Consider the following 27,648-nt stretch of genomic DNA (forward strand, 5'->3'; position numbering starts at 1 on the left):
CAAGGATCTACAGTACTCAGCAGATCAAGTCATATCCATAATGATTTGCTGCAGAACACCCTCCAGATCCACTGGCTGTTCTTGAGCAGGTTGAGAAACAACACAGTCCGGAGCCTTATCCTCGAGCAACAGTTTCTCAAGCCTCTCCCGCTCCTCCTCCACCTGCCTCTGCGTCTCCCTCTGCCGTCGTAAGTCCTTCCGTATACCTTTGACAACAGCCCGCTTCCGCCTCGTTCGTTCCCTCCGCGGACAACATATCTGTAGCTGGGTTTTAGCATCCATACAACAACAGTGTTCATCCCACCCCCAAACCAGAACCAAGCCAGATGCACTCACAGTCGGTATTCGCGAACCCGTATTCCCCCACCTCTCCGGACACTCTGCAGTTGAATGCCCATTACCCCCGCAAAAGACACAATCCCGAGTCGTATCGGGGGTCGTGCTTCCAGCGGTGACTTCGTGAAGTGAGCCCTGGAAATCAGTTTGCGTAGGCCACGGCCCTGGTCCTTCGTTTAGGGGTTGGGGATGAGTTGCGACAATGCGGCCTGCCGGGGGTCTTGTGGTGTTAAGTGTGGTGGTGGTGTTAGCCGGGCTGTGCTCCGCGGGGTTGGCTGGGTCGTAAGATAGACTGTGTCCTGGCTGGGAGCCGTTGGTGTATGCTGGACTGCGTCCTGGCTGAGACCCGATGGCGTAAGCTGGGATGGGGTTGACCTTGTCATGCTCCGCAGCACACCGGACTGGCGCTGCGCTACAGCAGACGCATTGCTCCGGGTCGCTGCACACGTACTGGCACTCCCACACGTTGTGCGTTGCGGTGCTCAACGGATGCATCACTGCGCGGTAAGCGTGTCCGTTCCCTGCGGGGTGGTGCGTGGTCCGGACCGGGTTCGTGGAGTTCGCATTGTGCTCTGCAGCGCGGTTGTGCGGAGTATGAGCTTGCGCAGCTTGGTTGCTTTGAGCGCTGTGGTCGATCAGACCAAGCTGGCCAGCTGGGTTGTGGATACTCTGACTGAGATGACCGGATTGACCACCCTGACCGAATTGACCAATCTGAGCAGCTGGAGCCCAATTCTGACTCAATTGACCACCACGAGTAAAGGTATCCAGACTAGCTAGGTGTTGCTGACCAGCTCGACTACCGGATTGCCCCCTCCACCCCGAAACCTCACCCGCCATCCTATACGGCAACTCGACAGTCCTCCCCAACGGCCTCACCCTACCAGAAACCGTGCTTCCGATCTCTATAGAAGGGATGGGCCCGGGTCTAGGTCCAGGACGCTGTTTGCCGGGGCCCGCGGCGCTCGAGGTACCGGTTCGGCGGTTTTTCTTCTTGCGGGTCATTGCGGTGAAGTATGGTTGTGATTGCAGATTTGGATTTGATGGGGATGTGGGTGGTCCTGGCTCTGATCCTGACTCTGTTGTCCACTTTGATTCTGAATTGATTTGATTTGCTGAGGCTGGTTTGTGACTGAGAATCACTGAGTGAGGTCGAGGTCGAGTTTGAGGTTGAGATTGGAGTTGAAGTTGAGAATTGAAGTTGTGGGAATGTGTGTTTGCGTTTGCGTTTGCGTGGATGCGGGTGAAGTGAAGTGGAGGAAGAGGTGGGATAGTGTAACGAGGATGAGGATGAGGATGAGCACGCGGTGAGCACGCGGTGAGCACGCGGATGAGACGATGATGAAGATGAGAACGAGGATGAGGAGAGTGAGGGTGAGCTTGGAGATGCTAATGGGAGTGAGGTAAACGAGGGAGTTGAAGAGGAGAAAAGAAGAGGAAGACCCGTCATGGCGTCAAGGGCTGCCTTCGATACTGAGTGAATGAGTACGTCAGTAGAATTTCAGACCAAGTTGAGAATTGAATTCAGTGCAATACCCTCGAACTAATCGAAACAGACAGGTACTGCTGTAGTAACAAAGTGCAATATTTTACATACATACAACCAAACACTATGCAAGTAACACCTCAGCTAAAACTACTACCTCATCCAAGACCAACGCCAATATAGTTACAGCTCGTAGATCATCTCACTCGCAGATCATCCCAGCACCATGTACCACCACTCATCCACTCGCCAGCCTGGCTCATTCTCATCATGTTCTGCCCTGCCCGTCCAGTCCAGCTTCACAACTCCCACCTCCTTCATCCATTCCAACAACAACTGCACCTCCCATCCTCCCATCGTCGGCTTCACCATCCCTGCAATATCATGGGCGCTGATTCCAGGCCTCGTCGCTACACAGCCCACCACGGCTGCAACCGTCAGATCCCACAGCACGCGCACAAAGTCCCCATGGATATCATACCACAGCGGAATCTTCGCGGGTAACGACGTCACTGAATCAACCTCCTCAGCCAAACGAGGGGGCTTCAGTGCACTGGTCTTTTCCTGGATGGGGTTCCCAAACACATACGTGTCAGTCGGCCAGACGTCAACCGTGAACCGAAGCTTGGTCTTGTCTAACTGTCGAGTCAGATACCCACCCTCTGTCAATCCGTACTTGTCGCGAGGAGGATCGCGCGGTTTGAGAAGCACCCGTCCAGCCCAGAGCATGTTCATAATCACCAAGATGTCACCATCTTCCGCATTCCAGTCGATCTCCACATAGCCCTGGTCTCGAAGAACAGGATCCAAGATCTCCGTTTTGAATCGATGGGCACGGCGCAATTGCGTACTCTCAATGGCCCGTCGCTTGCTGATAGCAAGCATGAAGTATTCGGTAACATCGTAGTTGCGTCCCGGAGTGATGCGGCCACGGTTGCTCATGTTGAGAGCGCGTTCTGTAACCAGCGACTGCAGCGCCTGGTGGACCATGGGCTCGCCTAGTCGTTCCAGACTCTGCCGTGCCTCCATCGGGCGGTACGTCTCTTCCGGCGTCACGACGTTCGCCCGCACCCATGTCTTGGCCACCTCCAGACGCGCCAGTTCGGCCTTCCGAAGCTGGCAACGGCCCGCCTTATGGCTCAGGGGCATGGCAAATGGAACACCAGCGGCCAAGGCGCGTTTGCGGCTCAGAGTGATCGACTGACTGAGATGGTACAGTTCGTCCACAGCATTTGGCGGCTCCTCCCTGACATCGAACATGCTATCAAGCTGCTCCCTCGTGGCCGGTAAGTCAGGAACCTTCTCAGACTTGGGTAAGTCAAGATGATGGCTCGCCCAGTCGACTACTCCCTCCCAGTCGTAATTATATAGATCGTCGTAGTTGATGGGAGGCACTTCATCCTTGGCATAGGCTTCAAGAAACCGCTCGTGAAAGTCACTTTGCATCTTCGTGATCTGTAACCTGTATTTATTAAGAATGAGTCGACCTCTTTCAACAACGACACTTTGTTCCATGTCAGGAAAGCAATGGCACATCAGGCTCCAGTCAACATTACGTGCATCAGACCCTCCTGCCAGACTTCGAACGACGGCGAATGCAACCATGATTCTTCGGACCATCTCAGGAGGCATTTGAGATCGGTTCCTCTTGGAGGATGTATTACGATTGTTGTTGATATCTTGACTTGACAGAATCACTTTGGTGTTGTCGCCCGCCATGGATTCATCCCATTTGGCTAGACGGCGATTGGGGGGTGCCACCGAGGCGGCCTCTGACCGTCGGCGTCGCTGACGAGTCGTCACTGACAGTCGCGGTGCCATGAAATGGCCAAAGCTCTCATCGAAATCGAATCGAATGCCGCTTTCAATGCCAGAGCTTTCCATGTTCTGGACTGTTTGATTGATGAAGGTGATATCAGAGCTCCTGCGCGCAAGCAGATCCTCGTTTTCGAGCTCCCACCGAGAGATGGTGTTCGTTTCATGAAAGAACTGTCGTGCGCGCGGATCATCGCTCGTGGAGTAGTCAAAAGTGTTCCTCCTTGTCTTGAGTATGTCCTCTAACGAGTGCGGCATTTCAGTGGCAGGGATGAGTACTTGCTTTCTTGCTGCTGCCTTGGCACGGTCTTTCGCTGCTTGAAGTGCAGGAATACCAGCTTCCGTCGAGAATGTCCCAGTGGTAGAGAGGAAAGTTGATCTCGTATTCATTAGCATCGAGTATGGAGCCAACGAAGACCAGAGGCGCCGCATTTTGCGGATAGAAGCCAGTCCCGCCAGTGCATGGCGTCTGCGCGACTGTCTGTCTTCCTTGCTCATCGAATGAGGTCTGCTGATAGATGTTAATCCTTGGGCCCCGTTCTTCCCTGCCCGGCGTCGGAATGTCATGAGTCGAACAATCTCAGAGCCACTGAATTGATCAAAGTCTTCCTCCATAGCCAGCTGTTCAAGCAATTCCTTCCGCATGGCCACGTCTCGCCTTTTCTCAATCGCAACCACCGACGCAGGCTTTTTATGTAGTTGCACAGTGAGTGCATCAGGGAGAACGGGGAATTCCGTGTGGTGTCGCCCCTCATTTCCTGCAATTTTCTTGCGTTTGCTGCCATTCTTCTTGATCTCGGGGTCAATCTCCACATTTGGCGGGAAGTAATATCGGTCCGCCGCCAACATCTTTTTCTGCAGATCCTCGATCAGAGGATCGTCGGCCTGCATCTCCGCTTGGTAGACAATGTTCTTCGTCACCATAACGCCTTTGTTGTCACGTCCACTGAATGTCAACTGCCTCACTCTGCCAGAATCAACCAATCCCTTCACGACTGTTCTGACCGTGCGGAGATCAGGGATTTCCTTGTAGCGGGTTTTTGCCCATGCAGTCATAAATGGATACCAAAGCTCTGTACCCATTGGGTAGGCTCCTCCAGCCCGGTCAATGATCTCCAGAACAATCTGCCGGCGAAGTACAGCCACGGAGCCCCCTTTCCCTGCTCTGATTCTGCGCGTGTCGTTGTTGTGCTGTGATGGACTGTTCACCTTCTCTTTCTCTGGTGAAAGTTGAGACATCGTAGGTGACGGAACGTCGACTTGATCTGGAGCTGGTTGGGCATCTGTGCTCTCGATATCTATCCTTTCAGACTCCGTAGAGACGGCCCTTTCAATACTTTGAGTATTGTCGACCCCATTAGAGGCAGTAGGAGAGTCGGCCGCCAGCCCAGCATTGGTGTGGTTCTCACTTGCACGTTTGGGCGTCTGCGATGTTGCCAGCCATTTCCGTAGGGTATTGGTTGCGCGAAGTTTCTTCGGTGAAGGGCTGACTTCGCTTGTAGGCGTTCTAAAAGATTTGTTTCGTGGAGAGCGGCTTGTTGCGACGGTATCAGGGTTGCTTGGCTCGGCCACCTCAGGCACCGGCTGGTCTCCTTTGGGAGACACCGCTCGCTTCCGTTTTGTGGCCGTGCGTTGCTCTAGTATCACGGAACTTGTTCGTATGCCCGAGTCTCCTTCTTCACTTTGGACCGAAGGATTGCTGTTTGCATCGACAGATGACGCTACCTCTTCTGAGGGTTTCTCGTTGACTCGTCTTTGCTTCCGTGCGCCACGAATGCTTGAGTCGGCGTCCGAATCACGTTTCTGTCGGCTTCGCTTACCTCCCTGCGTCTTCTTGCTTGCAGCAGGTCCTGGAGAGCCGAGTGGCGTGTCCTCATCTGCTTCCATAGGCGTGGGAGTCTCGGCCAGGCGCGGTGTTTGCGGCGTCGAACGGGGACGGATGGCTGTGTCAGCGTCCGGATCGACACTTTCCGACTGGAACCACGGGAAAGATGACAACTTTGGAGATTTGAACACGGCGAGCCGACTAACTCGAGGGCGTCCTTGTCGATTGCCCGCCGCCCTCCGCCGACCACGTGGAGTCACGTATACGCCCGGCTCCGGTCGTTCTATGAGCAATACGCTGTAATCGGTCCAGGTCTCGTCGTACCCCATTGCCTCCATTCTTTCCTTCTCAGACATGCCTTTGAATCGGTCCGGATCATTCTTCTTGCGACGACCATTAACAGGCTTCACCTCGAGTGTCTCCTCATCGGAGACCTCAAGGCATTCTTCTTTGATTCTTGGCGTAGGCTTGTGGCGCAGTGGACTCATCCCAACACCAGCAGAGCCCTTAAGCTTTTGCTGAATTGCATATGATCCATCGTCCTGCTTCACTGCCACAGGGTCACGGCTTGAGCAATTGTAGTCCGGCGGCTGGGCCACGAGGATGCATTCCAGGAGAGTAGCTTGGCCGCGCTTGAGCACTTCCTTTCCAGGGCGTTCAAGGGGTAAAGCATATTGATCCAACTGGGGCATAGCATCTACCGGCGGCGGTCGAATCTTATCATCCTTGGCATCTTTAGGACGGAATTCAACTGCCTCCCACAGCGCATCCCCTGCGTTGACTAATTCTTGAAAACTCAGGGCAGTGTAATGGACGTAATGCGTGATGGTCCGTTCAAGCGCTGTGTCTCGCACTATAGCGAGGTGGCGCAGGTGCAGAGGCTGGGAGAGTTGCCAGCAATCTGTAAGACGACTAATTGCGTTCTCCAGTGGTCTGCGGTAGTAGTACCCGAAGCCGTTACTAATAATTCCCTGTTCGAGGCTTAGTGAATCTCCACGAACTGCTTTTCCATCCGTGACTTACCTGGTTGGTCAGGCCCGCAGTTCCCGCCTTATCTATCGTTTCGTAAATAAGATTGTGGATGTTACGGTCTGGACTCCAACAGGGCAGAATTCGGCCGGCGTCTTCCACCTGTTGCTCCCGTTTCATCAAAGTGGTATTCGGAGCGGCTTCTTGCGAGGCCTGAGTTGAATCTTCCTGTTCCAGCTCGTCATCCAATTCTACGTTGTCTTCCTGGTCGAGATTGGCCAAGATGCCTCGACTGAACTCATGGAACATCTGTATGTCTTTCTCCGTTGGCTCCCGAATGAGCATGACACATGGATGGAATTTTTTCAGCGTATGCGCATACTGAGACAACGCCTTCACTCGCTTCAAGACCCCAATGCGCTCGAATTTGCGTAGCGCCCGAGACAGAATTCTCCAGTGCCAGTGGTCTGCGAACCCGAGCTTTGCTTTAAGATCATTGCGAGAAATGAGCTTGTATTCTCTAAGGATGTCAAAAAGTTTTCCCGTGAATTCATTGAAGTCGATCATTCTCCTCTTCGCATTAGCCAATTCATTATCGTCGTTGGTTTGAATGGCATTCTCTGCTGTCAAGAACCGGCGAAGGGTGCAGAGACTTGTCCGCGCAGCCTTGATTTGGATGGCGCGCTTCTCGATGTAGCCTTTTTGATGCAGGGCGTCTGTACGCTTGGGCACCGACCGTTTATCTTGGCCACTGACCTTGACCAGGTCAGTCTGCACGATACCATTATGCTTGCGAGAAGCGATGATCGAGAGCAGAGCGAATTCGGTTGGCAGGACTTTGGTTTCATCTGGCTCGTGACCGGTGATTGCTAACCAGGTCCGCTCCTTTGAGACAAATACGCGAACAGGTCCAGATGGCATAGTGGGAACTTCTGCCTTAGTGGAAGATCCATCGTCTGAAACCCCCACAACGTCTTGTAGACGGAGATGGTTTCCTTCTCTGTTGTTCCCCACAGAGATTTCCGGATTTTTGGTTAGCCAAGTCCAGACTTTGTCCTTGAAGCGTTTGTCTACACTGTGATTGCGCTCAGGGCCATCCTGGGCGAACCTGGCGTAAAATGTGTCAATGAATTTCAGTATATCCGATGGCGATGCACCTGGAAGGCATTATTAGTACAATCATTGTTGGGAGATATTTCCGGGTCAAATCGGCAGGTGAGATTCATGGACACGAATTGGAGTTGTATATACCAAGTAGAAGAAGGTAGATCCAATCACATGCATGTCAGATGCAGGGGCAATGCATTGAGTTTTAGTGGTGGTTGTGGAGCATCATCTGAAGCAAACTGCGAGAAAAGAAGACGAGAAAACCGACCTTGGTCGCCACAGAGAGCAATCTCTGCAAGCAGAAAATCAATCAGGTCCCGGAGACTTGGGGCCATCTTATCCCCATAATCACTGCCTTGCACTGCTTCAATCTCGATTTGGAAAAATCCCCTGCAGCGGATATCGTCCTCAAACCATTGCCTGGACAACGGAGTTTTCTTTTTTTAATGGACACAAAAAATGGCAGAGACCGAGGCGCGAATCGAACCAGCGTCATGAAGGAAAGGTGGGAAAAGTTGAGGCCAAACAGCTGGGGATCTCTTCCCACGTGATTAGACTGCTCTTATCACGTGAGAGGGTGGCTACATCGTTGGCAAGCGGTTCGTTCATTGGCTGGTACCATCATCAAGTTCTGGTGGCATTGATTGTAGGAGGACTCAGAAGTATCATGCATACGGCTGGAAAGTATTGTACACAAATAAAATGCTTGCAACACTGTCCACCTTCCACCTAGTAAACTGAGCGGCTTGCTAAGACGATCCCGGCATCCTTTCGATTACTCTGGTCCTTTTTCTCTGCGTTCTGTTTTTGAGACAATGGCATAGCTGAGTTAACTCAGAGAGAGTCAACACGGATGAATTCCCAGCTCGCTCCCTTGTCTCCATGCTTGAACTCCAATTTTTTCTTGTCCATTCCAACCACTGAAAGCGGCGAGAGACGCTCACCACTTCGGAACAGAAGTACATAGCCCCCATCGGGCTGGTGGCGAGGGCAAAAGGACTGTTTTGCTTCGTGGTTCAAATCCATCGCGTCGCATCCGCCGAAGTTGTTAGAGGTTATGAAGCCCCCGGACACAGTATTCTTCAGACCGAACCACATGTTGTTCTTTTCAACGCAGTTCCAGTAAGGGCCCAAGTCATAATTAGCGGGGTGGTCGGTTGGTAGAGTATGCAAGCCCAGGACTCCATTGTTCAGCGCGATGAAAAGTTTGGACTGCATGTCGCGGATGAGGTATTTGCCCCCGGCACATGGGCATGAGGGATTCATGAGTGATTTGATGCTTGTGTGCAAGGTAGAATCGATCGACTCAGCACAGGCGGAGGGTGAGGTAGTGTGAGTGCAGGCCTCGAACCCTTCTTCCTCCGATGTAGACATTCCTGCGGTCTAAAATCCCGAGCTTTTGTTAGCCAACCCTTTGCTTTCTGTAACGGCCTCGAGTGAAGCTTTAGCTAGAAGAGCTCTGACTTAGTTGAAGGACCTTTGAGGGTTCAATTCCTGATGCTTTGAACTTCTTCAGCTCCCTGTGGGATGTGGATGTGAAATGAAGAAGGACTGGGGAATTCAGTTGTGAGAAGCGGCGTGCAAGTGAGATTATCGATCATAAGTCTTATAGAACACTGTGTGTGTTAGAGGAGGATCAAATGCGGGTGTAACACTGGAATATGAACACGTCCAGCTATCCCTCATCGTTCTTTGTTCCTTCACGTAACTTGCTGGAATTGAGGCATTGGTTAGGCATGTTCTCTGCATTTGTCGAGACTAGAAAGTGTTACACAGTCTTTTCCACATCTCAGGTCATATTGAATGTCCTACTATATCTAAGTACACCAAACGCTCAAACGCCATAATCTGTCAGCATAGCTAAATTGTATACTCCATTCTACGTCCCATGGTCGAAAACAATACCATTGCTTGTTACTTGTGATAAGACACAATGTGCATAATTACTCAGCCCGGCCGAATTGTGCATGACTTCATGCATGCTGACGATCAATTGCTGATCATCCGGTCGGGCCAGGGTCCAAGTGGAGCTGGCAATGATCGAAGACATACCTAATCCTGTGGTAGACCGTTCAAGCATTAACTATTAAGTAGAGCATAAAATGAAGTATGGGGCTATATGAGACATGAGTTGTGCACGCATTGACGGAAGTCACAGTGGATGCGTTATCGCCAGCAGTGGCAAATCTCGTATTCATATCTGCGGTGGGCGGATCAGACCAGCAGAGGAACCGCTGGGGATGAAGTTGTGGATGGAACCTGATTCCCCAGCATCTTAGTAGACAGACAGAATGACAATAGGGATGAGACAACAGGGGCACTTATACCATCAGCTGCTGCAGAAAAGATATGCAGTGTTGTTGTTGATGTAAATGTTGTTTTCTAATGCTTCAATGTTTGAGTAATGCGTGCGGAAAAGGAATCAATGCCGGCCGGAACGGGGCGGATGACATCACCGCATTGGGGGTTACGTCAGGCATCACGGCTTGCCAAAAACCACCACCACTCGGTTCGCGGAATTGTCAAGAAGAGCGAGACAGCGAAGGAGAAAAACAAAATCCCTAATGCCGTTGTTTCCGCCCCGCCGCCATTTGTTCATTTGTTCATCAATAATTGACCCTTTTTGCCTTTACACTGCCTCCTTGTCAATCTCCATATAGTCTAGTCCTTTTACTCTAATTCCCATTGAATTTTTCTCGAATACACATACACTCCATACAGCCTTGACCACTGGACACTGGACTGATCGCACTCTCCCATTTTCCCACCTGGCACCCCGCCATGCCTTGCGTTGTCCCCAGAATCACCTTATCAATCTGAACCATCACATCGTCACATTGTCACCTCACATAACCGACTGATTGACACCAAATTGCCCACGCCTATCGCCCCTCTTCATGGATCCAGAAGCAACCGTCGGTGCGGCCCCCTCGGAGCCGCCTCAGCTCCCTTACTCGTTGCGCACCAGGAAAAAGTCGATTGCCTTCTTCTGGACCATTTTTGTTATTGATACCATGGCCCAGCCGCTCATCCTATATTGGTGTCTGTGGTATCTTACCGACCTGTCTCATAACGTAGGTATGTATCAGTCTCTCGCTCTTCGGCGCCATCCTAACACTCCCCGCAAATGTACTGATTAATTGCACGAGCCAGTCTTTAGTATTGTGACTGCCTCCTTGGGAGGTGTCTCTGTGTTTGAATACTTCTATCGATTATATAACCTCTTCCGCAAAGATTCCCGCGCCCGGCCGCTTAATGCACAGAAAGGATGGGTATGTTTTCCTGCCTGCTGGACCTGGAGAGGGCTATACTGACTCGGATGTAGCTAGACTTTTTCCACATCAACTTCACCATTGTATGGTTGATCCTCGCGATCGAATTAATTATGTAAGTGGCATCCAACGCGGACCAACGCGGACCAACGCGGACATCGGACCTGAGCTAACATCTGCTAGTGGAACTGTGCCACAAGAGCCATATGGTAAGCTGATTACGACTGGTCATGACTCTGGCTCGAGATAGCTAACAAAAAGGAATAATAGTGCGTCTCGTGGCCATGGTTCTCCCAACCGTTATGTTCTACTTTGGTGGTGTTTACCTCACTCTTGATATTTTGCGCGTCTGCGGAGTGAAAGCACCCTTCCGAATCTCCTCCACTCCGAAAGGCTCGACGATGCCTACCGCCTTATACGTGCTTATCGAGGATGTGGTCGCAGTCGATGGAGGAGGCGGACAGATCTATCGATATGCTCTCCGCACGCGGTACCTTTCCAGCCCATACTTCCGTCGGATGTTGTTCCAAATGAACTGCTTCTGGGCCGGTGGCTCCGTTGTATGCGCCGCTGCGATCACTGCGATCATCTTCACTGTCAAGGAGTCGGTCGCCTATACTGTAAGTCAACCCACCTGACTTTATTATGGCTCTTTAGTCTAACAATCTCTTCTAGCTGGGCTGGACCCTTCCATTCGCTTGGGCTGTAGTCTGGACTTTGATTACCATACCCTGGGTGCAGAGCGATCTCCGACGCGAAAGACAGTCCTGGGGCACTTGCCATGGGGAGGGAGGCATTGCGTATACCGATGACCCGAATGCGCCGTCTGCCCGGACGCGACTCGAGAGTGTCCATGACCGTTTGCCAAACATCTTCCCGTGGGGCCGTGGGGAAAAGCAGTCCGCACCATCCACTCCATCTGCTCACTCCTGAATTTGAGACAGGGCTCAGTGCAGCTGGTCAGTCTGAGCACACATAGCTTCGTCCTACTCGACGATGTCAAGCCATGTTGCTCTCGACAACATGATGTCATTAAAGGCGAGCTGAACGCAGGACTGTCGAAGCCTACCCATAACCAACAACAATCATACCTCACCCGAAGATCACGAAATACGTTTACGACGAGTTCACGACGGCTGTGCCGATCCCATACTGTACATATAGATACCCAGACCTTTGGCTTCGAGCGACTTGCTGATAGTTGCACCGTGTGTTTGTTTCTCAGACTTATTGTTTTGCTGGGGATATTCCTTGAGTATAATGACATCATCATAATTCATTACTGTACACTTCCACTGGCCGAGGGATCCATCCCACATTAACTCCCATTGATTTGGTACGCCTCATCGCGTTTGCTCTAGAGCGCGTACCTGCGACACTTGGAGATGTACCAACGCAGCACGCTTGCGTGCCAGTAGCGCTTGACGTGCCGGCGTAGTCGATAGAACCACAGGTCTAGCAAGCTGGCTAAAGGCCCATATCATCTCCCTTGGTCACCAGGACCGGCTCGGCTACGGCTGATGCTTCCTGACCATTAGCCAGGTATCCAGCATGCCGAGAGCCTCTCATAGCTCTCACCACCGATTAATTCTCAACATTTCCCTGACCTCCAACCTTGGGGGATAAAGGAGCTCCTCAGACCGGCCTCAAAGCATAAAACCGCACAGGCAACAACCGAAAATTCTTCGGAAACCCCAACTGCAACTCCGACGCCAACACGCTCAACCCACTCTCCTTAAACAGGTTGCGGAACTTCTCATCCGTGCGCGTCACACTACTATCCTCATCATCATACATATCCTCGCCCTTGGGATCCGTCGACTGATTCTCCTTGACGACCAAGACACCCGTAGCCGTCAGCGCCTCACGACACCGTACAAAGTACTCCACCAACTGGCGGTCCGTCAAATGGCCCACGCAGAACTGCGTCCAGATCAGATCATACTGCCGCTCAGGTGTCCAGTCCTCCAAGCCCATAGTGTAGATCTCGCCCACCACGCCGTCGCGCTTCAGTACTGAGTCGCGCATGACCTGCGTGAATTTCTCGACGGGCTCGACGGCGTCGACGGTCGTGCAGACCTGGCTGAGCAGACCCTCGGTGACGCGGCCGACGCCCGCGCCGCAGTCGACCCCCCGGCCCAGTTTACCCTCCGTCGGGCAGTCCGGGATCAGCCGGCGCACTTTGTTGAGGAATGTTTTCGAGCCTCGGAGGTCGATCCGTGTGTACCAGGGGTATTGGCCTAGCATGCCGAGCATGACGTGCGCGTTGGCGGGCACGCTGTTCCAGTAGCGGAGGGAGGCGGCGTGGTCGATCTTTGCGTCGGGGGGCGTGGAGGGCCGGTTGGTGGCCGGGGAGGGTGCTATCTCTGACATTTTGAAAGAGATGTTTGGGGATAGATATGGTAAGAAAAAAAGAAGGAAGAACAGGGGGGCCAATTCTGCGACGGTCAACCGCACACTTGGTCAAGAAAAAAGAAAAATTGTCGCGGCGCAAGGCTTTTTGTGATGCATCTTGTTGAGTTCCCTTTTCATGGCCTCAGGCAAGGAAACGGAATGAGTGGGAGATCCGCTTACCTAATCGCGCCGCGAAGAACTACAGCAATCCACGCAATGTTCTTGGTTTCGTTTTGCATTCTTTTTCAGCAAAGAGTGACGGGAATCGTGCTCAAAGAGGCAGCTGAAGATGGCAGTAGACGATACACCCGGCGAGGAACATGCTGCGTTCAAGCAATGGGCCAAATCCCAAGGTGTGGAGATCAATGGCATCTCACCAGCGCGATTCCCCGGCCGACGCTTGGGGATGAAAGCGACTCGGAGGATAGAAGTATGTCTGGGAGCCCGTGGAGTCTAGAGCAAATGACTATAGTACTCTCTAACATGATTCCAGGAAAATGAGGTCATGCTGCGAGTGCCCGTATCAGCAATGCTAACCATCGACTCCATCCCATCATCATTTGTGGAGCAGTTCCCGGCAGGCACTTCCATCCACTGCATCTTATCTGCATTTCTGGCGCACGGAGATGCTGCTTGGCTTCAGAAGCTCGACCCATGGCGCAAGGTATGGCCGGAATTCTGTGAATTCGAGGAGACCATGCCCGTGCTCTGGCCAAAGCATCTCCGACAGTCTAATGCCGCCGTCCAAAGTACGCCCAACGACGACGACAGCAGCAGCAGTAGCAGTAGCAGCAGCAGCACGCCTTCGTCATCACCAGTATCAAGCCTCCTGCCTCCCTCAATCTCTGGGCTCTGGAACACCTTCAAAAAGGAGCCCGTCGGCGTGGACTACGAAACCCGATATCAAAACCTCCTCAGCCAGCAAGAGCAACGTCTCCAAAGCGCATGGACGCATGTTCGGACCGTGTACCCCGAGACCGACTGGCGCACCTTCGCCTACTACTGGTGCATCATCAACTCGCGGAGCTTCTATTATGTTTCACCGGGCAAAGACGAGCCGGAGGACTGGAATGACGCTATAGCCATGGTTCCGTTCGCGGACTACTTCAACCACGCCGACGACGACGTGAGCTCTCTTTCCCGCCCAGTGTCACTCACTCCACTAATATCTCTTGGTGTCTCAAACAGGAATGCGAAGTCATCTGGACCGGCGAGAACTACCTCTTCAAAGCAACCCGCCAATACGGTAAATTCATCCTTTTGAAACCACAATTCTCCACCCTATTCAGAACTACACCTCAACCTCAGAACCAACTAAGCCACAAAAAACAGAACAAGGTGAAGAGATCTACATGAGCTACGGCGCCCACTCCAACGACTTCCTCTTCGTCGAATGTAAGCGCTTTCCCCTTCTCCCCCCTAAACCCAACTCAAAACCAATCCAATCCAATCCACTCGAAGCCCTAACTAACAACCACCTCGCCGCAAAATCGAAAAAAAAAATCAGATGGATTCTACCTCCCCACCAACCCCTCTGACACTATCTACCTCGATGATATCATCTTCCAAGACCTCACGATCGATCAGAAGAAAGATCTGGCAGCTCAGGATCTTTTCGGGTAAGATATGTCCGACAATAATAAATCAATCCGTCCCAATCCACTCTATATCACAGCCATCCCAAATCATCCAATCGAGACACCCTAGACACCCAGGAACCCCCAGACCCATCCGCAAAAAAAGATCTAAATCTAACCCGCCAAAAACAAAACAGGAACTTCGACCTCACCCTCACCCCTCCCCTCCTCCCATCATCATCATCATCATCATCCTCTACAACACCAACACCAACTCCAACAAAACTTCAAGCGGCAGCCGCTTTAAAGACCATGAACCGCCGCGACTGGAAACTATGGATCACCGGGCGCTCGCAGCGGGGGTTCTCTTTACAAGAAACCACGAAAGTGATCCGGGGGTGGATCGAGGTGTATCGCCAGGAATGTACTGTGATGATTGAGCGGATTGATGGGATGTTGGGAAAGGTGGCGATTTCCGAGTGGGAGCGGGGGAGGTATGAGATGTTGGTGGAGAGGTGGAGGCAGGTGAAGGCGTTGTGTGAAGGGGGTTTGGAGGCGATTGCTAGTGCTAGCGTGGTGGATGGGTAGCTGGAGGTGAGGTGGTGTGGTGATTTATTCAAACGGTCCAGGGTATTTGGGGTCATACATTCTGAGATATGTATCTTGTTAGACTCACATAGTACGCGCATACTCCAACCTGGAACAAATCAGCTTGTATGAGTGGACGTGAAGGCTGACTTGCTGCTATGCGAGAGCGAGTCATCGTTCAGCACATTATGCAATGACTTGAGATCTAATCTTCCAAACAGTTATCACGAAAGCCGAAGCTTCTTAAAACCTAGAGCATCTTTTATTGCACCGTCTATCCCTATATATACCCACAAACCATACCAAAGACACCATATGTTTAATGCGCTCATCGCGCATTACCCGGGAACGCAGCTCCTTTTCAGACGGCCGTCATCCTATCCATGCAAAGGATGTAAACAAGCGACCTAGCGTCGGAAGATCAAAAACAAATAGAGGTTGTAATGGAAACACGAACATAGAAGTTTGAAATCGAAGAATAGAAATTAGGTTATTTATGATATTGTGCAGGGGAAAGGGAATCATAAGGTTGGATGAAAGAGTCAGTTTGCAGGAAACAAGAATCACAATCCTCAGGCAAACACCGGATAAGACCGACCGACTCCATGGCAAGAACAGCATACCGATGTGCTGACGCCTATATACGACCCACTGCATTGGGGTATCACATGGCAAATGCAAGGGCAACGATGTGCAACAAGTAAGGTCCTGAAAGTCAGGATAGAAGGATAATGGGCAAATGACTTAGGGGGCGGGCGACATCTGATGGATGTCTTCCACTTGAATCGAATTGGGAGGTTATTTTCGAGAAGGCATGAGTTTGCGGCCAAAGTTGCGAATTGATGTCGTCTTGTGGCTAGAACTACCGCGAAGTTAGTTTCCCTTCTAAGGACCACGGTGCACGAAGTCCATATGAGCTTACCCTTCTTCTGGTCCATCCCAGAGCTTGGTGGTCTGAGATCGAGGAAGTGCTTGACCCGAAGTCATTGGGCGGCTGGGAGGATTGACTAGTCGACGGGATTGCTATATGACCAGTCAGCGGAGTTTACCATTACTTGTGAACGGAATGAATGTACCTCCCATCGGGCATCAACATCGACTTCGCTCGCCGAACGCGAATCCGATAGGACTCCACTTGGTTCGTTGATGCTGAGCATGCTAGACCCGAGAGAATTTGACCGCGCAAGCGGCAGTGTCCCTGAATGTCCAGAGCGTTGTGATTCTGAGTATTCACTGTTGGAGTCGACACTTGTCAGACTGCTGGCTTTATCAGACGTTGCTTGCGCCACACTATCCGAGTTGTGTAGAAGCTGAGATGAGCTCATAAGTTCACGATACCGCTTTTGCTGCTGCTGTTGCTGCTTAGAAGGTCGGTGGTGAGAGAACTTGTTGCCTAAGATCGCGGGAGCATGCGAGATCAGAGCCTTGATCACGTCCTTCTTGAGGCGCAAAGCCAAATCCAGATTCGACCACGTCTTATTCTGGTACTCAAGCACCGGTAGTCGGAAGACAAAGTCGTGGAGATCCTCCAGATTGTGGTCTCCCTTGCCTTTGTAGCTCAGGCAGAGCACCACGTCGTGCACCTTGACATGAGCCAACGTCATATAGTTCGACGCACGTGACATCATCTGCGCCAGGTCGTCAGGCGCTTCCTTGTTCTTGCCTTTGGTGGCCCTCCCAAGAGCAAACTTTTTGGACTTTTCGTCACCGGTAGAATTCGTTCCGGTGGTGTTAGCCAGAGATTTCTCCGTGGACTGTCTTGACAACATCCGTAGACTGTCGACCGATCTCTTCTTGCTCAACGCTCCACTCGTCGACGGACGCATCAACAGGTTTGGGTCTTTATCTTTGTGAATGGGTGTCAGTGCAAGGCCCTTGAGATGGCGATGCTGGGACCGAGGCCTGCCTTCCTCCACCAGAGAAAGTGTGGGTTGAAGCCTCAACTCAATGGCGCCAGTTCCCTTCAAGGACAGATCGTCAGTCGACATATCGCTCTGCTCTAGCCCAGGGGATGTCTTTGGTCGGTCTTCCTCCTCAGAGTCGGACGAACCATCGATGGGCTTCATGTTTTTGATCATGAAGGGCGAAAAACCGCCATTTTCGAAAGCGGTCGACCCAACATTAGGAAACATGTACTCGAAAACCTTTTGGCCGAGCACCTGCTCCAGTTGGACCTTCATAGGGAAGAGCGACACCTCGAAGTCATCCACAACTGGTATACCGGCAACTGCCTCTAGCATGTGCCACTTGACCTTGATCATATAGTCATCAGGGCCATTGAGGTTGCGAGCCTGGTCAAGATAGGGAACAATGATCTGTGGATAGATGGCATCTGGGAGGAGGTTCAAGCCATACAGTCGCTCGACAGCAACTTCGTTGTGATTCGATCCGTCGCTGTTGTCCGTGCGATCATATGCAGCATTCCGCAATTGAAACTCAACGAGTGGTTCATTTTGATCCTTCATGAGATGCCACACGACCTCACTAGCAGAAATGTTCCAGCGGAGAATTCCATGCGCTTTTGACATGGTCGGATCGATCTTTCTTTGGGAACTAGTGATAGCCTTCATCAAGAAGAACAGCTCATCCTCGCATTGGGTAAGGTCTTTCTCAAGGACTAGACGATCCTCCCAGCCCTGCTTGTCCAGATACTTGGCGTGAATTTGGAAATGTTCCTTGATCTCCTCGAGGTGTCGTATGCGGGCCTGGAGCTTGAAGACCATTTCCGGGGCGCCCCTCAAGTCACTGAAATCGGAAGTGAGCATAATCTTCTCCAAACGCTCATTGCGAACCTTTTCCAGCGGTTCACTGTAGAGCAAAAGATCCAAGACAATGATATACATGGAGTAATACTCGGCCGAGTCACAGATGGCCCGGAAATGAGGGAAGTCGACACTGATGTAGTCCATCCTCGGTTCCTGGTCCTCGATGTCAAGCGGTTGCCCGGGCTGGCCCTTGGCCACTTCCTCGTTGTACTTCAGACGGAGGTTGTTGTACTTATCATATCGTAAGCTCGCCGAAGTCTTCTGAATAATTCTAGAGAATCCAAAGGGATTTAACTCAAAGTCGAACACTGCTTCCAAGGTCAACCATGGTGGCCACGCTGAGCCTGGGGAATTGCCGTATTTGTTGCCTGCATAGAACTGAAGGTGGTTCATCAGGTTTTTCTGTGTTGCCACGAAGAACTGGGCTCCATCCATGCAAAGCGAGAAGCGACGCTGTACCAGACCGCTGACATCATCAGACACTCGCTCCTTGTCCATGATAGAGATAACCTGCAGTTGCATCCCCTTCGCCGCAACCAGCAAAACGGACTTCTGGTTCTTCTCGCTCTGCAGTTGGATTTGTGGGGCAATGAGTCGCAAATGATAACTGTTCTGGGGCGTGAATTCTGGCGCGATGTTCTCGCTAGAGCCATCTGACGCAGGAGTGCTTGGCTTCTGCTGCTCCTGGTTTTCTTGCTCTTCCGCACTCACAAAGCGTTTTGCATCATTCAACAATTGCTCAATGCGATCCTCGACGGTGTCATCATCATCGCTATCCACGAGACCCCGAACATCTGAGGGGCGTCTCGACGCTGAGCGGAACAGTTTTGAGTGCTTCTGCTTGTTCTTGTTCTGCTCCTCGACGATGTCAAGAATGAACTTCACTGCCCGCCGAGACATGTAGTACACAAAACCACGTCGCTGACTGACTTGGTGAATGTAACGAAGCATAATATTCCTAAGGGAATTGTTCCACTTCAGCTGGACATTGTGGATGATGAATCGATTGTTGAAATCGCTTGCTAACTCATCATCAGGGCCCGAGAAAAGTCCGTCCATGTCGGCGTCCCGGGCATCACTCGTTGAATCTGAGTCAGCACCCATCTTTGAAGCGCTGTCGTTCGCAAAAGCTTCAGGGCTTTTGTCTACTGGCTGTTTCTCCTCACGGGCTATCTGTCTTTCAAGGCGCTGCAAACCAGCTGTCAGGAAAGCTCGTCTCCGCGTCAACGTTTCTGCTTGTCTCAAATAATCGGCATGCTGCTTCCGCAACTCGGGATCATGGTCGACCTCCCTCGCCATGCGAAGTTCCTGCTCACCAATAGACCGGTGGCAATCGCGCATCTGGGCCTCAACGGAAACCAGGCGATCTCTAATCAACTCCATTTGTACACGGCGAGGTTCGTTATTCTCAGACATGACACAAATGTGAGTTGGTTCGTCTCCGAATCTGCTATAGCCTGTTTCATCTGGAACTGTCTGGCCATGGTCTGTCTGACGGAAGTAGGTGAAACGTGGTGTAAATGCCAGGGGTAAGATCTGAGTTCGAGGGTTCGACTCTTGAGGCAGGATCCAATCCAATTCCACAAAATCATCCATGTCTATCCAGTCAAGATTCTGGTCAGGAATTGTGAATCGAGATAAATCCACAGAGGCGACGGGTTGTTGGAAGGATGATAGGATATCATCTCTATTCTTCTCAATGTCATCCAGGTTTGTGCCTTCAATGCTGGCAGAGACAGCACGAAAGTCTGCCGCCTGCAGGTCTAATTGCCCCTGGTTGATTCGCATTGCGCTCGCCTTGGTCTGCTTTAGACGGCCCTTAGCTTGAGTCTTGACTTGTTCTCTTCTTTGGTGAATATCGAGCTTCAAACAGTCTAGCCGGACTTTGATACCAGTCGCTGTCACTACATCTTCCGCGTAATCCTCGCGATCCTTGTGCTTATAAATATGAGCAACAAAGAGTGGGGCAAGTAGCAGCTTGTACTTGACAGTTGCCAGATGACGGTTGAACTTCTTGCTCGTTTTCGTGATGCCCGGCCACAGCGGTCCCTGTCGTACCGGAAGTGACATGACACCTGAGAAGAGAGACCACCAATTGAAAAAATGCGTGAAGAAGCGCGGACTCAAGTGCACGGTATTGTAGCTTGCAGAGGGTTGAACGGAGTCAACCGACCAGTTCCGGCTGACTGGTGCAATAACAGAGATCGAGAGATGAATGTGGTTACTGCGGAAGCCGCGGTAGGCATCATAGTTCTGGTGATAGGTTAGCTGGAATTGTTTCGCACTCATGAACTTCTAGCTTACTTCTTTATGCGCTGGATCGATGAGCAATGGATTTTGAAGCACAACATCGTAGTGAGGTCGGAATTCGAATGACCGTTCATTCTCGTTGACGTTGCGCTCAAACACCAAACCAGCAACTAGGCGAACATCACCTGACAGTTTCATGACGACCTTTTTGAAGTGGGCTGCATTTTTCAAATCACTGGAAGCCGAAGTCGTTTCGAGATCCTGGGCTGTGGCCTCGGCCATATACCGTGCTTCATGGCTGTAGTCGGGAATTGCCAGCACGTATTCCCCACTTGTAACGCTCATGAACTCCATTGGATCGTCGCTAGTGTGGATCTCCCATTTGACATCTTTCCGCCAACACATTACAAAACCGCCTCCAAACCCAGTGACAACATATGGGTCGCGTGACCCCTTGAGACGGAGATGGACGTCTCCGTCTTCCTTCCAAACCACCCGAATTCTCGAGTGGAAACTCAGCCGGATCTTATCCCAGAAGCCAACCCTATCGGATGGGTCGATCTCGGTCTTCGTAAAGCCTTCAATAATCTTCATCATGTCCTGTATGACCGGTTGGTAAGACATGCCCCAGGAGATGCTCGTGGGGAGACTGGTATTAATTTCGAAGGTAGGGTCTGAGTATGTCTTCACAGGTGAGACAGATCGCCAGACTTCGATCGCGAAAGGCGGACTTATCGAACCGTCTGATAGTTCGGTCGAAGGGACTAATTCTAATTTGACCTGTCTAGCAGATTTGTGATCGCGGTATTCCTCGGCAATGACGAAGTTTGTTCGTAGCGACCAGCTCGATAATCTCGGGGATTGGCCGGGTCGAAGAGCTGGTATGTGAAGAAGGTCTAGAGGATAGTCTCTGAGGTTCACCCGAGCTTCGCCCATATCCAACTGGATACTCATCGGAACAAGCAAAGCATACTTCGTTGACATCGGCATGCCCTTTCCGATGCTATGGAGGAATTTAGGATAGTCTTCCAGAGGGAAGAACGGCTTGTCTACCACAAGATTGACGTCACTTATCAAGGCGGACAGAAGGGCAGGTCGGTTGGGTATCGACAACACAGTCTCTGTCTCTTGTACATCGTCTGGGGGTTCATCAGCACCAGAAAAGAGGCTCCGCACCTCCCGAATAGACGTGCCCTGAAAACGCAGCGCGGAGTCGATCTTGGATTTCCAAGAACGGGCATTGTGCTCTTGAAGCCGATACCACGCGTTCCCGGCAGAGATCTTGGATTCGCACGACAGACAAGCAGCACCTTCAGTGTCGTATCGGAATTTCCTGTCTCGTCCCCGCTTATCCTCGTTTAAGCTCCGCCGCGGCTTAGCATCCGCACTTTTACTTCTCCTTCTCTCCTCGCTGTGACGTTCACTGCGAAGAGTGCGGTGGCTTGACCTGGTACGAAGCCTGGACGAAGTGCGCCGCTGATCTGTCTCCTTGATCTTCTGGAGCTTCAGTTCGAATGCCTCTTCCCGAGCCAAGCGCTGGCGTTGCTCCAGCAGACCGGTTCGGTAGATACATCCGAGTTTCCATTCGAACGCATCATCTTCCATCTCAAATAGCAAGGCTTTGCTGCGCAAGGAGATTCTAGGCACTTTCTTGGGGTCTTCTGGGCCTCTTGCTGATCCGAATTCAGCCGAATGACCCTTGAACCTGTGATGAAGCTGTTTGAGTGCCTTGGACGTATTGATGAAATTGTCAAAGATACGATGCATGACCATATGATGTGGGACACCCAGACGGATGAAATCCGCCCAAATGTCGACGGACTTCTGCTCAACCATACTCGTACCCTGCTTTAGTTTCATCTTGCGCAGATCAAGCCGGACATTGTTCATGCTTATGATTCTTGCCCAAATTCCTTTGAGTTTGGGGGCTTCAGCATGCAGCCGTACCAGATGAGCTCGGACAAAAGGAGTAGAGAGCCGATGAGATCCCGCTGTTAACCCATAGATCTGCAGCAACATGGGGGGATCTGCAGGAAGAAAAGACTTGACTTGGATAACTGTTGCTCTGACATCCACGGTGACAAGCTCTCCTCTTGACGAAGTTCGTGGCGACGGGGGCGAAGAGAAATCGTTCAGACCTTGGTATGCTTCTTGGTCGGCACCTGGGGATGGTCTTCGCATGAAAGCGTTTTTGATTACAGAAACTGCGACTCCAAGGCAATAATACCTGTAAAGCGAGTATTGCATGTAAACACCTTTGAAAACGGAGTTGATGTTGAAAATCGGTCCAAGACGATCGCTCATGGTGCTCAAAGCGACCTCGAACCGCGGGAGGGAGAAGAAAGGTTCAGCCTCCAGGAAATCCTCCGATTCGATAACAAAGCCTTCGAACCCTCGGACATGAATGGCAAGTCGACGACCGTCTGCAGCAACACCAAGCTTCTGTCTCGGAGGTGATGTGGGAAATCTGAAAGACGATTCATCACCTATCGTGGAATGACTAGGCGTACGTCGTCTCGAGAAGCTGACCGCGATCGGCTCGGACTTTTGGGCTTTATAATCTGCAGTCCATGATTGCAGCTGGAACGAGACACCACGAGATAATGATGAGACGCTTGCATCAACGCCGGCGATTTCCACGCTGAGACCGGTCGCCTCAAACTGAAACCTGAGCAACCAGGAGGGAACGCGCCTCAAAAGACTGGGCTTTCGTTCTTCAATGGACACAGAAGCCGTTCTTCTGTGCCTTGTCTGAGCTTGAAATTGCTCAATGACCTCGTGAATCCCGCGATTCACCTCGTCATTGACCATGTGCGCAGAGGCAGTGTTCAAGTTGCCTGATGCAATAACGCGTACCTCGGGAGAAGCACTCAATAGCACCTTGAACTCCAGTGATTCAGTCGTAAGGAGGTTATGCTTGATACCAGATGGAGTCTGGTAGTAGAGTTTGTGTGAGGCCACTCGATAAATTGAAGACAATGAATAATGTACCCCACCCTCCGACGAGTGCGAAGATTCAATGTCAAGCGAGATAGCAGATATTGAGCAGATGAGGAGATTATAGTCATCGTCGGAAGTATCGGCAGGCTTTGAAATCGGCAAGACAAATCTAACCACGGGCTCGTGGATGGACATTTTGATGCTAGCTTTGGGCAGCAAGCGCGATATCAAACGATGGTTGTCTCTCTTTTTGCCTCTGGGTGACGGCCTCCGAGTCTGAGACAACTCAAGGAGTCTAGAAACCTGTCTTGGTTCTAGGTCCAGGGATGGTGAGGTAACCACCAAATTGGCGAAAAGAATATTGGTGTTGCGCTCCTCCGGGTTGTAATCATCGAATGAGCTGATGGTCTTGGAAGGTAGAGTAGTCTTAATCGTCGTCGTGGCCATGGGGATATATAGTATGTTATCGCTTTCACCCGAGCCATCGTCCAAGCTGACTGAGAGGGAGATGGCCGCAAGAAGGGCCTGATGTGCTACGTCCTTGCGCTGGAAATACATCCGGTGGGCAGGACTTTGTTGATCCATTCGGTGTAGATCAATGCCTATCTCGTGGGACACGACATTGAGAAACAGGGGACCTTGTTTTTCAGATGTGGGTTGAAAAGCCCGAGACAGGCGGAAAAAGCTGAGCGCTACCTGAATGCCTTGGATTCCACGAAGTATAGACCCGGCAAACTCTTTCGAATCCGCGACTGTCTGCATGATCGCATCATCTCTACTGCCGGGCTGATCAAGCTCCTCGACGAAATCGGCAAATGACATCTCGTCGTCCGTGTTGTTGTTGTTGTTGTTGTTGTTGTTGTTGTTGTTGTTGTTGTCCACAGGTCCCTTTGGCAACTGTTTTGACTTTTTGACACGCTGCATGAATGTCATCAAGTCATCAAAGGGAATATGCATCCTTCCGACCTTGAACGCTATCGACGCATCCCTGAGACCATCCAGCTCTTTGTGGAGGAGACCATGTATATGCACCCGAACATTGTCCAGCACTTCGGTTGATTCGCCTCCATCGACGGCGAGAAGCACATTCTGCACATTCATGATCCATTCGACGGGCTTCTGTTCCCCGGTGTCAGTTTTCCTCATTCGAAATAATTTCCCCCGGTCGACCATCTTGCGCCTGGTATCCACGCCTAAGGACAGCGATCCCACTTGAATCTGGCCAGCTTCAACCACATTGATGGTGGTATTGACGGCCACAACATCCACCAATTTCAGCCAGTGAATCTTCCGGTGTAATTGTTTCACTTGCTCCTTCATGCGTGTCAAACTTTTCCACGTCTTGCTCCGCTGCTTGAGGTTGCGCCCTTCCTTTTCCGTGGTGTCCTTGCTCGACTCATCATCCTCCGAAGGGCTCTGCAGCTCTAAGGCATCCACTCGATTTTCTGCATTGCGACCCTTCGCTAGGGCTGACGGGTCCAGCGTCACCTTAAGTTCGGTAAGTTTGAGGCTGAGCCATGTAGGTTGCGCAAACGACGGGGGATGTAAGGACAGCCCGAGGCCACGGAGTTCGATTTGCACGCCATCTTTCGGGACGTAGGTAATTCGACGGAGAGAAAAATATCCTATTCGCTGAATGGAGACTCCTGTCGCTATTCGGACGATGGCGAAGATGAGGAAGGATAGGAGGTATAGGAGAAGGAGGCCCACGAGAATCGTGGTCGGACTGAAGAGCGTCATCGTATTTCGCGATCAGCGGTAGTGACCGGTTGCACAGGACGGGGAGTCGTCGGCCAAAATCATGGAGATGCTGGGACGTCGTTCGGTATCTGTATAGGAGTGTATAGTTAGAGAAGACTATCGAATGCCACGATAGATGGCCGATTCCGATTACACGGACAGCCCGGAATCGAGCCCGCGATCCTCTCCTATGTTCGAGGGAGGGAGGGGGGTTTCGGTCTGCGGAACCGGCGAAGGACAGGTCTCCGTTAATACGAGACGTGCCGACCAGCCGGAGAAGAGTTGCGACAGAGACGGTGCAGTCTTAAGTCAGTCATGCTTCTCTTCGTCTTTGTTGTTGTTAAGAGGAGGCGTTCCAAATCATGAATGGGGGAGGGGAAATAGTGATGTCAAAAGGGCACAATCACAACTAGTAAGGAACACTGGGGGAAGAATAAGGATAATACAACCAGCTGTCAGGGCGGGAAAGGTCGAACCCGAGGCGGGCAGAACTGGAAGCGGAAAGCCACCCACTTTGCCCAGTGGCCGGACCGTCCGGCTGGCTCGGCAGTTTCCATCCTGTGTATCCATTCGTACTGTCTTGTGTACTGTAAGTAGTACCTAGATTGGTACGGTGGGTTTGTCCGTCATTAAGGAGCAGTTCGTTAGAAGATCTTCTGGCAGATTGTTTACATCCGTCGAAAGGCGGAGATTTCAAAGCTGTATTCCCACACAAGAGCTGCATGGTCCATTGGGTTACCAGGTACTCACACTGACCATGCCCCCTGTATCAGCCACTCGTGTCATCTGGCGTCTTTCTTGCATGGAGGTACAGTACAACCATTACACCGCACCACATGCTGCATCCCTTACAAGAGTTGCGGTCCCTGATCCGATGAACCTACGGAGTAATGTAGTTTCTCAATTCCTCTGTATCGAGTCTCATGGCCTTCAGATACCAGCACATGGCCTCAAGATAGGGCCAAGACCAAGCTGTGACATTTCAATAGCGAATTTCAGTGGAATATGCCTAGTCGAGTAATATACACATGAAGCCGATAGGGGCATATGATACACAGTGATGTTCACTGCCCTGTTGTGGGCAATTGGGGCGACGCGGATGCTGCGATCACATTGAGTTCTAGGGGAGCTCATCCCACAGGGTGAGCTCCTGTAGAACAGTCACCACTGACAGAATGGCCGTGTGATCCGCACGGCTCCATTTGAGGACTGCAACAAGCAACCTTTAGCTGGTCCAAGAGCTAAGAGAGGATTGTTATCCCATACCATTCGAACACGGCGAGGCCGTTCGTGGTAGCAAACGACAGACTCAGTTCTCTAGTCATTTGGTTTCAGAGTCGGACGAGGGCAAGTCCAACCCTTGCGATTTGAGCTTCTCAAGCCCTTCGATTTTTTCGTCCAAAAGGGCAATCTCAGCCTCAATGCTGAGGAGCTTCTCACGCAGAATCCCCCTGTAGTCGTCATCTGAGAGCGACTTGAGCGGAATCCATTTCGAATCGGCGATCCGCTGGAGGATCGGCTTCGATGGCGTGTTGGCCTTTTCTAATTGCCATGCGTCGATCGCATTATAAGTACTTTGACCCAAATAGCCTAGTGCCGAAAAGAACACCACTCCTGGAATTAGTCGACCCCCTGACGCCCCGCATTAGTACCTTCATGCAGTGTTCCCCAGCAATGACAACAGGAGGGATGTATCCATCGACATACCTAGTAATCGAGTAACAGTGCCGCCAGAAACACCCCCTGACAGAGCGCTGACATAAGCAAGTTGCTTTGAATCGGCCTTGTTTTCAAAATGAAGCTTCAATATATTGTCTCTCAGGACTGTGAGAGGATTCAGCTCTCTGCTTCTTGTAACGCGACACGGAGCCAAGAGGGAACACTTACACCAGAAGAAACTCCCAGTTGCAGCCCACTGAACACCATAAGAGAGAGAATGGATCACCGGATTAGGAGACCGGATGACGCCTGCAACACCTCCATACACAAGTCCAAGAGAGCCTGTTGTGGTATGTCAGTGAGCCATTTGTAGTTTCGCCATGCTGCCCAGGGACATGCGTGCTTGATGAATTGATGTAGAAAAATTATGTATAACCGTAGAGGCTTCATGGGCTATGATGGGACTAACCGCTCAGAGCTCCCGCCTTCACGATGGGAAACAAAGAATTGCTTTGGCCCTTGTCACTCATGCTGCGGGCTGTCGACATCGTTCAAATATGATTCCTCTAGATACACTTCGTAAGTAGAAATTTTACTGGCCTGGCGATTTGACGGAGTAATTGGTTATCGTCTGAGAAGCCACAGGTATGCACGTGACATCCGCCGTAAGTTACGGATGCTGCTTTGTCATACTAATCCGTGCATAATTTATGCATCCAATATATTCCAGGAAGAGCTTCTCCTGGTCATGTCAATAGAGGGTGATGTTCATTCCCCTTGTGATAGTACTCGCAACTGCTCTCGCCTCAATTAATGAGATCCAAATCCTATCGATCTAAGACAAACAGCACAAAACCATCCGGAAAGGGGCCCAATGCGGACGGCGGATGATGTCACTGCAGCGGGTCTCGATCTGCCCGCAATT

General features: G+C 51.3%; 8 protein-coding genes across 8 annotated transcripts; 2 read left to right on the plus strand and 6 right to left on the minus strand.

Moving 5' to 3' along the window:
* Positions 1 to 24: 24 nt before the first annotated feature.
* cgnA (collagen triple helix repeat protein) lies at positions 25 to 1,341 on the minus strand (the record flags this gene model as incomplete). The annotated part of the gene is made up of 2 exons (XM_025577669.1): positions 25 to 258; positions 337 to 1,341. 2 exons carry the CDS (start codon positions 1,339 to 1,341, stop codon positions 25 to 27), a joined length of 1,239 nt encoding a protein of 412 aa, XP_025427586.1.
* Positions 1,342 to 1,909: 568 nt separating this feature from the next.
* Positions 1,910 to 7,976, minus strand: BP01DRAFT_327355 (putative TFIIIC transcription initiation factor complex subunits Tfc3). The gene is made up of 3 exons (XM_025572908.1): positions 7,807 to 7,976; positions 6,486 to 7,588; positions 1,910 to 6,433 (listed from the first exon to the last, which is right to left on the minus strand). The coding sequence occupies exons 1-3, from the start codon at positions 7,871 to 7,873 to the stop codon at positions 2,036 to 2,038; spliced, it is 5,568 nt and encodes a 1,855-aa protein (XP_025427587.1). The 5' UTR covers positions 7,874 to 7,976; the 3' UTR covers positions 1,910 to 2,035.
* Positions 7,977 to 8,372: 396 nt separating this feature from the next.
* BP01DRAFT_305439 (uncharacterized protein) lies at positions 8,373 to 8,804 on the minus strand (the record flags this gene model as incomplete). Its single annotated transcript, XM_025572194.1, has 1 exon — positions 8,373 to 8,804. The coding sequence occupies one exon, from the start codon at positions 8,802 to 8,804 to the stop codon at positions 8,373 to 8,375; it is 432 nt and encodes a 143-aa protein (XP_025427588.1).
* Positions 8,805 to 10,085: 1,281 nt separating this feature from the next.
* On the plus strand, positions 10,086 to 11,743 carry BP01DRAFT_394963 (uncharacterized protein; the record flags this gene model as incomplete). The annotated part of the gene is made up of 6 exons (XM_025578363.1): positions 10,086 to 10,616; positions 10,692 to 10,810; positions 10,864 to 10,925; positions 10,994 to 11,019; positions 11,081 to 11,430; positions 11,486 to 11,743. Exons 1-6 carry the CDS (start codon positions 10,436 to 10,438, stop codon positions 11,741 to 11,743), a joined length of 996 nt encoding a protein of 331 aa, XP_025427589.1. The 5' UTR covers positions 10,086 to 10,435.
* A 702-nt stretch (positions 11,744 to 12,445) lies between these two features.
* Positions 12,446 to 13,183, minus strand: BP01DRAFT_418616 (N-terminal protein methyltransferase; the record flags this gene model as incomplete). Its single annotated transcript, XM_025579343.1, has 1 exon — positions 12,446 to 13,183. One exon carries the CDS (start codon positions 13,181 to 13,183, stop codon positions 12,446 to 12,448), a length of 738 nt encoding a protein of 245 aa, XP_025427590.1.
* Positions 13,184 to 13,396: 213 nt separating this feature from the next.
* On the plus strand, positions 13,397 to 15,485 carry BP01DRAFT_360254 (ribosomal N-lysine methyltransferase). Its single transcript, XM_025575879.1, has 6 exons — positions 13,397 to 13,634; positions 13,698 to 14,330; positions 14,393 to 14,450; positions 14,537 to 14,599; positions 14,712 to 14,823; positions 14,979 to 15,485. Exons 1-6 carry the CDS (start codon positions 13,494 to 13,496, stop codon positions 15,367 to 15,369), a joined length of 1,398 nt encoding a protein of 465 aa, XP_025427591.1. The 5' UTR covers positions 13,397 to 13,493; the 3' UTR covers positions 15,370 to 15,485.
* A 625-nt stretch (positions 15,486 to 16,110) lies between these two features.
* On the minus strand, positions 16,111 to 25,458 carry BP01DRAFT_426251 (FMP27 family protein). Its single transcript, XM_025579784.1, has 4 exons — positions 20,439 to 25,458; positions 16,446 to 20,387; positions 16,292 to 16,392; positions 16,111 to 16,231 (listed from the first exon to the last, which is right to left on the minus strand). The coding sequence occupies exons 1-4, from the start codon at positions 25,062 to 25,064 to the stop codon at positions 16,168 to 16,170; spliced, it is 8,733 nt and encodes a 2,910-aa protein (XP_025427592.1). The 5' UTR covers positions 25,065 to 25,458; the 3' UTR covers positions 16,111 to 16,167.
* Positions 25,459 to 26,385: 927 nt separating this feature from the next.
* On the minus strand, positions 26,386 to 27,069 carry BP01DRAFT_305469 (uncharacterized protein; the record flags this gene model as incomplete). The annotated part of the gene is made up of 3 exons (XM_025572196.1): positions 26,386 to 26,696; positions 26,772 to 26,888; positions 26,952 to 27,069. Coding segments are annotated over 3 exons (546 nt in total), but the record flags the coding sequence as incomplete, so codon positions are not given.
* Between the last annotated feature and the right edge of the window lie 579 nt (positions 27,070 to 27,648).

The sequence above is a fragment of the Aspergillus saccharolyticus genome (genome assembly GCF_003184585.1).
Source record: "Aspergillus saccharolyticus JOP 1030-1 unplaced genomic scaffold BP01scaffold_45, whole genome shotgun sequence".
Lineage (NCBI taxonomy): Eukaryota > Fungi > Ascomycota > Eurotiomycetes > Eurotiales > Aspergillaceae > Aspergillus > Aspergillus saccharolyticus.